This window comes from Manduca sexta, chromosome 21 (assembly GCF_014839805.1).
Source record: "Manduca sexta isolate Smith_Timp_Sample1 chromosome 21, JHU_Msex_v1.0, whole genome shotgun sequence".
Lineage (NCBI taxonomy): Eukaryota > Metazoa > Arthropoda > Insecta > Lepidoptera > Sphingidae > Manduca > Manduca sexta.
This window is the reverse complement of record NC_051135.1, coordinates 4,635,367-4,647,646: the sequence shown is the minus strand read 5'-3', so window position 1 is coordinate 4,647,646 and position 12,280 is coordinate 4,635,367. Positions and strand designations below refer to the sequence as shown.

Genomic DNA, 12,280 nt, shown 5'->3' with positions numbered 1-12,280 from the left:
TATATATCATACAACAAATACTATTTCTAAAAAAGGAATTTTCTATGTTCTTTTGGGAGAAATATATCCTATATAAATATATTATAGGTAAATGCCAAGTGTTGTACACAATATTAATCCTACAAAAAGTGGCAAAGTTCAAACCCACTATTTCCAATTCTTAGACTATTCATAATCTTTGTACTGTATTACCACATTTCCTCGACAATAATAAACCTTTTTATTTGTATTATCATTTTTATATCAAAATATTAATTTTAAAAGTACAAAAACATTTAAAAGAGACTGATTTAAGTGGAAAAATACTTTATTCACAAAAGGCTGAAAACTAAACACGACGAGGTCAAAATAAGCATTTCATTACATTTATTTGTGCTCAATGTGCGTTCGCTTCTGCATCTAAATTACTGTCAGTGTAAAATAAAATCTCCTTACAATGTTAACCCGACTTACGTATAAAATTTAATTTTAAACCCTACATGTCGTTCACAATCAGCGTTGAAAACATCGGCACCGGGCGCACGTTCTAAATGCTGATCAGACTACTGAATAATCCACGACATCAAAACGTACAAAATCAAATTATACAAAACACGTTAAAATCTCAGATATGCTGTGTTCCGTGGTCCTCGAGAGACCAGATCGCGCGCATCGCGACTTTATTGTTCACCAGTGTGGATCCCTCAATACTCTACACGCCCGTGTGGTTGAATATGAAGGAGACCGCATTCTTGTCGACAGGAGGCGATCTCCTGGTGATAGACGGGTTGTTATTGTTATTATAGTGCCAGGACTTCCTCGTTGACGTGCTAGAGGACTGGAGCGCGATGGTCTCGTAATACCGCAGCCTTCCACAGCATTTTCTACTCTTAATGATTGCTACGAAACCCTTGCGATACTTCTTATTGAAGAATGCGTACAAAATTGGGTTAATGCAGGAGTTGGATGAACCAAGCCACTGGGCTAGTGGAGTTACTACAGGGAAAATATCTTCCTCCCATTTTTGGATGGGGCCTCCTAGCTTTATTCGTGCGAAGATGAGGTAAAGAGGAAACCAGGATAGAACAAATAAAATAACAACAGCGACCAACATCTTGACTACTTTAACTTTAGACTTCTGCTGCATCCGTTCCATCTGGGCGTCTTGCGTGTCCGTGGGGATGGATCGTCTCCATACTTTGATCCAGATTAAGATGTAGCACATAGTAATAAGAACCATGGGAAGAATGTAGCAGAAGATGAGGTTTCCTATAACGAAGTACAGAACTTCGCTGAGGGGTTAGGCCAGACGTCAAGGCAGAGACGCACGTTGGGGTCGTCTTCAAAGACCACGACCAGGTCGAAGAAGAAGACCCAGGGCGTTGTGACGACGATGGCAAAAATCCAGATGAAAACGATCATCATCCTGGCGCGACGTTTGGTAATTTGTAGCTTCAGCGGCCACCAGATCGCAAGGAATCTGAAAAGAAAAAAAAGAATTAGTGATGTGTTAGAAATATCTTTATAAATTATTTACATTTCAGAGGAGATTACATTTACATTTCAATTCTCTATGAGAATTTTATGATTAACTGAAAGATCCTTTTTTTTTTTTGGTTTCGCGGAGAAAGTGCCTTATTACTACCGCCTAGCCTTCGTGGGGGGCGACTGAGCGGTTATGCTGGGGTAACCGTGCCTTACGGCCCGGCGTTGAGCCGCCAGATTTGATGGTGACCTTCGGGCGACCGCCGGGCCGAGTCCCTAACCCCTATATACAACTTAACCTATGCACGGCCTACCAGCTAAAACTCCGCGGTGGCCCTCTTCGGCGCATTAGGGACGGCTGCGGGCTTCCTCTGACGTTGAAGTGTCTAGTCTGCGACCGCAGCCGCCCCTGCGCGGTGCCGCCTTGCGGCCCGTCTCCTATGGGGGGCCTCAGAAGCCCCCGCGCACCGAAGGACGCCCTCGGCGTCTACGGCAGTGTGAGGCCAACAGCACACTGCCGTCCATCCCGGGGGTCAACCGAAAGATGTGTAAAAATGCACAAAAATGCACTAGGGCGGACAGAACCCAGCTGCCCGCCAACGACCCCCTTCGTGGCCCCTATTAGTCGCCTCTTACGACAGGCAGGGGATACCGTGGTGGAATTCTCCAAACGCCCCCATTCCACAGGGCGGGAACTGAAAGATCCTACGAGTTTTTTTAGTAGATAAATCTTGCCCAGTTTTATATGAGCATAATATTATAGCACAAGACTAATTAAAAATATACTTAATCAAATTAGTTAATATAAACGTAATTAATATCAACTAGCTAAATTTATTTTGGACTTAAAATAGGTACTGAAAAATATTCCTAATTATCACAACAAAAAACATAACGTTCGTAAATATATAGCTAACTAATAGTTGGGGTTTAACAGCTTTTATTTTTGAGACAGATATTGTTGTTGATGTATCATAGTACAGTTTTTATTCCCAATTAGCAAGTACTTTTGTTGGTTTTAAGTCTTTTAAAATATTCGAAATTAAACAAAATTTGAGAACGCATAGCAGTCTATACTCGTGATGATATAGCCAAAGTTTGGACCCAGTGTTCGCCGAGCCAATGGGCTAACAGTGTTTTGGTAGGGCTTCTATAGCCCCATGATATCATGGGGTATCTCTCCTGATATAGTAACTACGGTAAATTCACCGCAACCCTACAAAATGAATCCTAAGCAACCTGTTTTTTTAAAATCTACTTTCGATTACTCGACATGGTAAGCCAGAACCTACTTATTCCTCAACCTTAATAGACTTGGACCACGAAGCTACAAAACAAAAACATTTCACCAAATTTCATCACAACATAAAGTAAATAAGAATCATTTTCACTAAACTAAACGCGTCCTCTTTTCTATAGGCACTACATAACAAAGATCTTAATAAGATCTCCCAAACAGCCATCTTAGATTGCAGGCAGTAACAATTTGGCTCAAATTACAAGACCCAAACAGCGTAAACCGGAGATGCCGGAGAAATTATCCTGTCTGATGGATTAATACCAGAAAACAAGAAGCTGAGAGTTGATTGTGTGGGCGTAAATAACCGTTAGCAGTTTAAAATTGCGAAGGAAGTGAGGACGATGGGGAAGGAAATTGAGTTATTGGTACAGGAAATAATATTAGAGACGTACAGAAAGATAAAATTTCTGCTTGTAGAGAATATCTCTGGCGCGAAGTGCGCCTTTATACAATATTTTATGAAGTGTTTAAAATGAATAAATCTACGAGTCCTAATATGAAAGAACATGATAGTAAAATGAAATTATTTTTTGAATATTTCACACCATAAACAAACATCATTTAGACACCTATTGTAGCCATTTTATTTGCCAAACAATAAGGCTCTTAATACAAATCCAGCGTTTACAACTCGCCAAACCTTTTCATCAAAAACGCAAATACTAAAAATACAATAGATTAAACACGAACTATTTCAACTTTAGATGTCAAATATTTTATCAAAGGGGGATGAAATCCGAAATTTCCTAAAATAGATGAACTAAGATGAAGTCAGCATCCTCAAATCTAAAGTGCTAGACTCATAAATCTTTATGTTAACGTTCGGAGAGATTCTGACGTCAATTAGTAAATATTTGTTGAATCCAAGACAACAGAACAAGCGGCAATAAAGTTTAGACCGCATTGTAAAAATACAGGTAGAATTCGTTTTTGATTAATAAGGTCTATTTATAAATGTTCTTTTAATATTTGAACCTAACCCTTTTGAAATTAGTAAAAATTAAAAACTGTTTACGTGAGAATTAAACTAACGTGGAATCTTTATTAAATTCTTTCTTGTCCCCTCTTTTTTATTTTAATATTTTTCTTGTTATCTTCATTTAAAGAGCTTGGTCTACTTTAAGACTATGCCGCTCTGTTCAATACTCAATAACATTTTAACGTCAACGTCTCAGTGCCATTTTAACTAATTTTAAGAGCGATTTCATAAATTGTTTAACAACACACATAATGTAAATGTCTAGTGGTAATCGTAACGCCTGATCATAAACAGTAGCAAATATTCAAAACTGAAAGAAAACAGTTTGAATCACGACTGCGATAGACATCATATACAAAATTGTATATATTACATTAGTCTATGTTGTTTTAATGTTTTGTTCACTAGCTTTTCCCGTATACATCTACTTTATTTAGTTTCTGCACCACCAAAAGTTTGACTGGTAGAAAATGCCTCCAGCAATAAGTACGCCATTACCTATACCTTTTGTATGTAAAGGGTAATAAATAAACTTAATAGGAGTAACTTCGTAATTATTCATTTCACAATTCAGAGGTAATTTAATAACTAAAATCTCTCAGGGACATATTAATAATAACAAACATGTAGTTATAATATAACAAGATATTCTGAAGGTTTGAGAACACAACTCGGACAATATTTACTTGTAGAAAACAAGAGACATTTTACATAAACGTTATAAGCTCTAACAGAAAAATAATATTCAAATCTATTTATAAGGAAGTTTTAGCACTAAGGTACTGCTTCGATGGCGTACTTTTAATAAGGCACGACTGCAGTGCCGAGGTCTTAAGTCTGATCCCCAGGTCGGACCAAGTGACTTTGTGTTTTTCTACTGAGTATCAATCCAGAGTCTGGAATTTTTGCCCGATATGACTCGCCTCCTATCATATCATGGGACGGAATACACACGGTAGAAGTTAGGTGCACCTCTTACGCCTCTGCCTACATCTTCGCGGATAAACGGCATGTGTGTGTTGTAGCCCTTATTTATTATTTTTAAATACTAAAGCATTACACCAGATTTACTCCATTAATGAAACAGTAAGTAAGTAAGTAAAAATCCTTGTGTAAAGTCTGAGCAAAAATTCCAATCCATTGAATGTAGCTAAGAGTATCAGGCGTTTTTATAAACGCTCATATCTCTATCGCTCTGACCGCGAAACCTCTACTAAATTTTCCGTCGGGTACAAAAGACATATTTGAATTACATTTGACATCAGCACGAATCTAATTAAAAATATGAAGTGAGTAACAACACTAGTTATATGATTAAATCTTTTGAGCTTTATTACGTAGTGGTAAAGCATATCACAAACGTACGTGCCTTAAATCTAATTAATTTCCTAATACTATTGACATTGCTTGACTGGAATATCCAACTCCAGCTATCTTCAACTTTGTAATTGTCTTCAAAGTGGTTCTCAATACACACTCTCGCTGCCACCGTAACAAAAAATACACATAATTTTTTTACTATGAAAAGCCAGTCTCAGATTATTATCTGAGACTGGCTTTTCATAGTTCTATATTCAAGAATTGACAGACGAGTATTTTTCAAATATATATACATACATAACATCACGCATTTATCCCCGAAGGGGTATGCAGAGGCGCAACTAGGGCACCCACTTTTCGCTAAGTATGTTCCGTCCCATGATGTGATAGAGGGCGAGCCTATCGCCATATCGGGCACAAATTCCAGACTCCGGGCTGATACTGAGCAGAAAAACCCAAATATCACTTTGCCCGACCCGGGATTCGAACCCAGGACCTCAGAGCGCTATTGTACCGGGCATGCAATACAACTACGCCACCAAGGCAGTCAATTTTTCAAATATCTTTCAAGATAATAATTTGAGGATGGCTTTTCATAGTTATATATTTAAAAGCCTCATTGTTACAAAGAGTTTTAGACAAAAAAATAGGTTACAAAAAAAGCTTTCTCGAAACTAAATATAGCTTCTAAAAAGGATATTTAAACCTAGAAAGAAGTAATTATAATCAATGAAATCCTGCCACGTCATAATGGATAGCCTCGGGTGAGGTCAATGCCCTACAGACAGTATTCCGTCATTATTCTAATTTGCAAAAGAACGATAAGCAAATAAGAAGATAGGCAAATCAGACATCATTAGGGATGGAATAAGTATCGATAGATTTTAATTATGTTCGTTGATACTGCGGATTTGCTAGGCATGTGCTTAAAAATAGAAACACATTGTGAATTGAAAATAGATGCATATTTTCCTTGATATAGGAATGTGTGTTGAAATAGTACCAAAAAGTACATATCTTATCGTTATAATATATGATGTGAAACTTTGTGAAATTGTTCGAAAGTACGTAAAAAGTAAACGCAGAAAACTAAACGGATTTAGATGAAATTTGGCACTCAGCTGTCTAAGCTTAGTAGCTTAATAGAGAATCATCGATCTTGCGCTCTTCAAAAATAAAAATTAAGTATATTCTAATATTTCCAAATATCGGTGTTTTGACGCCCAATATAAGAAATTAAAGACTATAATATGAAATGAAAATTCAATATCGATTCTAGTGAACGATACAAACCTTAGAAATGAATAGGCAAATAACTGCAGGCCGACTAAGCTCAGGAAATTACACCGATCGAATACCTACGAGCCGAAGTTCTCGTCAATTCGATATATTTTGCCTACCGGAGCTAAAGGAAATATTGCTACGATGTAAAACATAAAATATAAAATCAATTTCCTTTTTTTTTTTATGAATCAGTAGTTTTTGAATCACAACCTTCCTTTGATATTATTATGTAAATTTTTATATTTTTCCGAAGATTGAAAAAATCTTAAAAAAACAAACTCTTCTTATAGGTTAATATATTGTCCCGAATAAAAATAATTAAATTATGATTTTTTTATGTTTATTACATGCCATCATAATATATTTTATGGTGTTAAAGATATATATACCGCCTCAGTAATTCCGATGAGTTCAATAGGATATTTTCCTATGAAGGATTTCTATATAAATAAATTATAACAGAAAATATGATGAACTGACACTCTCTTGTAAAAACAACATTAAAATTGGTTGAAAAATGAGGTAGTAATTGTTTTATATTGCATTTCAAATATTTCAATGTGCAGGAGGGGCCGTGTACTCATGTTATCGCTCTATCTCTTTCATTCGCACTAATCGTACTTCCTGACGTCACGTGCGCGTATTACACCTCTTCTTGTTTCTTGACTACACCTTCTACCGAAATTCGAATGCTTATAACTCGTTATTATTTACAGTATTTTTATTGTGTCTGCGTTAGAATTTATATGACGGAATTTTTTTAAAAATTATTGAACAAACACGACTAAAATATCCCCTTCTGAGATCGAGAGATCGTTGTGTACAGTAAGGAAAATGTGCTGTGGCACACTAAAAAACGTCTCATGGTTATTATAGACTGCACTCTACTAACTTGTGTACCTTGCTCTACAAGATTTAAACAAACAACAGTCAAATTGTCCTTTTGACAATCATAATTAATTCAATGTACGATATGAGATCGCGACAGTTTTGGTCGCCTTGACAAGTCAATTCATAACAGATGGCTAGTGGCCGCTGATGTCAACTTTTTGTTTGGTCCAGATGACAAGGCCGTGTTTTTGATACGCACATGTGGATTAGTGTGGATCACCTTGAGTCTAATGCTCATTGATTATTTTATTCTCGAGCAGTGAAAGTTGGGTAGTTATTAATAAAAAAACTAATATTTTTTTACTGAATTTTACGTAATTCATAGCTGAATAAATTCTAGTAAAATGCTTGCATAATTTAATTAAAGAAATAAATCATCTTAATATAGTTTTACTGCAATATTGAATAAAATTAATGAGAACTAATATTGTGAAGACAAGAAATCGATAAAATATTAATAATAAAAATAATTCAATGTCCTTTGTGTAAAATCATTATTCTCATATTTATTTTACACGAGTATTCTAATGTCAAAGCTGCATTAGTAGTTTGCAGGGAAATGTCCGTAACATGAGATGTAATGGCTCGGATTGTATTACCTCTCAGTCAACCGAGTCAATCGATTCTTTGACAACTCGAAGAAGCCGATTCTTTATAAATGTTCTTACACTTTTTTAGGTATTCCTGGATTTTGGTTGGTATAGGTACCCAGAATTGCACGTAGATACGCAAAAAGGATCCAACCCATGAAATAACACTTGAAATAGTTAAGATTGAAGTTTAAATCTTATTTTTGCTCGTTGATATCCTATTTTATATTTTTTAATAAAAAGTTCAAGTTAATATATAATTTCAAAGTTCAAATTAATAATATATTTTGACTAAGATGTTTTTACTAATGGTAAGTATAGACCTTATAGACTAAAACTAATTTGCACCCTCGGCTCATTTTCGACCACATTGTGGGTTGGATCCTTTTTGCGTATCTGCGTCCAATTATTCTAGAAATAAACTAGGGGCCCCAAAATTAATACTTGATCCTCTCACCCGTTCATAAGATCACCAATAATTGTAAAGATTAAGTATGTTTTCAGTTTGAAGACGAGATTTCTACAATCATAAAGGCAGACAATACGATCGTGAACATTTTACGTAAGTAGTGTTTGTAACGTTATGTACATTCGGATGAAAGTGTCAATGAAATAATGATTTATCTATTTTACCAAATTTGGGGTTTGAAATATTTCAAACCGCTTTCAAATTTCAGCTTTAATTCTGCTATAATTATTTACCTTTAAAGCTGTAAAAAGAATGACGCTGTTCTAAATAAGCGAATTTTATTGACAATGTTTTATTTTTCGTGATTACTGGACTGGATTAAATGAGAGGCCATATTTACAGTAACAGATTAAAAATATATACTGAATATTTATTGCCACCTTGGATAACGATTTGAGTTGTCGGACACAAAATATTTTAAACATTTAAGATGGATACCAAGTAAAGACAGTAGTCGTTGTAAACATCAATCACACGTTGCAAACGAAAATTTTATTCGATTACCCACATTAATTTCAAGGGTTGTTTTGCAACTAAAACCATACAAAAAATGGAAATCATCAGAGACATGTAATTGAATCAGCAGTTTCTGACATCAATTGGAATTAACTATAAATAACATATCTTACATAATTCGATTTAAAGTATCACTGACGGAGTATTTTTATCTCTCTACTGACATTTCATATCATACGCCATAGCGCCTCTGCATTAAGCATTTCATCACGGTACCCAAAAAAGGAAGCCACGAGTCGCACGCGGATTTATAGTCAAAATAATGGTCATGTTTTCAGAAACATTTTGATTCATAATTCTGGTCGATGGCGCCAATGTGGAAGTTCTTTAAAAGACTTTTTTCTTTATCATTGATAATTGGTTCCTTGTACATGATTAGGCGTCTACACTTTAATATAAATATAACGTTAGAAACTGGTTGCGTCCATGGGTTCCGTTTCCGTACAGAGAGAAACATTTATGCTATTCGTAAATAATGGTATCGACTTTAAGTCTTATTTTTTTAACGAAGTCTATTGCTAGATAATTACATAATAAGATTTGTTTAAAATTAGAATAACGTCGGTCATTATGCCGTGGTTCATTTGTTTTTGTGTACGCGATGAAACAAACCGCTGTTCACCGAAAAAATAAAATCCAGAACACACACTAAATATTTTTTGTTGGTATGAGATCTGCTTACTTCAGCTCTGTTGCACCAATTCCTTTGCAATAGGAAAAATGCAAATATTCAAGGACTAAGGCCCTCTCGAGTGGTCCGATATTTACATCAGAATTCTCATACACCAATGCCAGACAAGCTCGTTACGCAAAACGCCGACAGTAATTTTAATCGCACACAAAACCATAAATCACGCGCCTCGACCGTTTAAAAATGAGTAAATTAGTCGTGCTTATGGCCTGGCATGTTGTTCGTGCAGTTTTTGCATTTGGACTACTTGATTATTCGGATCTGCGTGAGAATTCTTTGGAGAGAATGTTCATATTGTATTCTATGACGTATGAAGGTGTTATACATTTAATCATCACTAAAAATAATATCAACCTTTAGTATATTATTAAGGTAGCAATTTTACTCTATTGTTTACATAAATAAAAAATTCTAACGAAATAATATGTTTCTTATATCTCTATATAAAATACTTATGTAGCGGAATTGATATTGGTCTAGGAAGCAGTTCATAATGTGAAAATAATTGCTTATAACTTGACTTCGATTGTTTTATTTTCACTTTAAGAATACAGAACTGGAATTATTATGGTTTGTTATAATAAATATATATATCAATAAACAAACAGAATATGACTGACAGTGTTTAAATATTCTATTAGTGATAAATTATCACTTGATCTATAATGTTCGCCAATTTTAATAGTTTAATTAGCATATTTTTGCTCTTATATTTTGTTAAATAATTTTAAATAAGACCACTTTTTATTTAATTCAAAAATATTACGAATGTAACTTTTCGACTGCTTGCTGAATTAATCTTATATGTAACGGTAAAATCAGGCCTTCCGAGTTTTTTTTTAATGTTCCATAATATTATTGGGGCCGGTGATGCTTAAGTATTCCTCTCACGTCTCGTATTCTTGATGTTCCTAAATGACGAGTTACCTACTAACAACTTGTTTGCATATTTACCCCTAAGTTATTCCAAAATATTTTTGGATCGGAAAGTTTATTAAATACATTTCACAACAATTACTCATGGTTGCGTCAACAATATAAATAACAAGATCTCCGTTTACTTGAACTGTCTCCTGGTCCTCAACGATCGATAACTCAACTCGAGCAACATCGATTATCAATTTATCACATCGATAGTCAATCATCGATTTAGTAACCAGACCTGTCAATTAAATGAACAGATTGACAAGCTTGTTTCCTATTATGTACATTTTCAACATGCGTGTAAAATATAATTTGTACAGAACCCTTCATTTTGTTGATAAATTTGCAATGAGACCGCATTCCTGACAATTAGGCTATTTTAAAACTGTCAAAACTGGCGCCAATTTCGGACATGTGTGAAATTGCAGTACTCGTTGCATCATATTTATGAAGATATTATCCTCTTAAAATCTTTCATGGCAGCATTTTTATTGCCCCCCTTAGATGTTATTAACTAGTGTTTTACTAATTATTGGTTTTTCACGATATTTTTTTTGGAATTTTAACAATTTGGCTGGTAAAGAGACAAAACACTGTTAAAAATTGTATTATAACACAGTTATACTTTTAAACTGCTAAATTATGAGACGCAAGTCCTTTACCTGGCAATAACCATCCCGAATTCACAAAACCCACGGCTTATTTTTACCGATATTAAGCAACATGCTATTTGCCTAAAATCCCAAATAGAGTGAAATTTTTATTTCCTTATTGATCAGCTATAATAGCTTTGTCCACTCAAAGAAGTGATAAGAGGCAAATCTATTTTCTAAACCCCAATTTGAAACACTTCTCATACAATTTTTGGACACATAAAATTTACCTTAGTAAACCTACTTTAGTACCTTAATACTTTAGTAATTGCACACAAAACAACACAATCCTAGTACGTTGTTATTAATTATTCTTTTCAGAGCCAAATAAAAACATAAAAAAATAAGTAAGCAAAATACATAATTTTGCAAAACGACAACATCATGCTTATAATATTGAAATATTGTATTACCAGTGGCTTATTTAATGTCACGGACGCAAGTTCAATTCTGCGTACGGATTAATGTTCTTCGATTTACTTTAATATGAATTTATCGGTTGTTTAAGACCGTGAAGCGAAACTAACTTACAAGGATGTTGAGGGAATAATGAAAGTGATATTCATAATTTTGGGAGGCGTGCCGAAATTATACAGTCAGATTAAAGCAATTTTTCTTTAGGAAGGTAATTTTAATATGGATTCCCTGGTGGCCTTAGTTATATTTGAGCGTCCAACACCTACAATTCCAGAGAGAATGTAGCTTTATAGGAGCATTGAAATGGATAATAAATAGACGGCGGCGTCATGTGGAGGGTCGCCCACTTCGCTGCAACATGCATGTTTCCTCAAAGTGATAATTAATAAACACATGCATCAACTCGAGAAGTCTGAGGTTCGAAAAATCTGTACCGCAGTTTATACGCTATGTTCTCATTTATTCTTCGACCAACACAATTTATAATTCCGTGAATATTTCGAACCAATATTTTTAATTACCACTGAACATTTAACATCGAACAATATTTATTGCATGCCACATTACCATATAAAACCATATCAGTAATCTTAAAGTACTTTTAATTATACGAAGCCGAGTGCCTTATTAATTACATTATTATGATGGATCGATCGTACGTGCAGTTGGGTGATTCAAGCCACTTTCATTTTTATAACTTATGTAATAAAATTCACTTTCAGTACGTTGGTGTTCATGTTTTGGAGCGTGTTGAATACTCCTGGATTACCCGAGTGGTGACA

At 34.7% G+C, this 12,280-nt stretch overlaps 1 protein-coding gene across 1 annotated transcript in view; it reads right to left on the bottom strand.

Moving 5' to 3' along the window:
- Positions 1-513: 513 nt before the first annotated feature.
- LOC115450289 (neuropeptide SIFamide receptor-like) overlaps positions 514-12,280 on the bottom strand; it is a 78,413-nt gene continuing 66,646 nt past the window's right edge. Inside the window, 2 exon segments of the mRNA XM_037441136.1 lie at positions 514-1,278; positions 1,281-1,459. Of these exon segments, the coding sequence (XP_037297033.1) occupies positions 692-1,278; positions 1,281-1,459 (766 nt within the window). The 3' untranslated portion in view covers positions 514-691.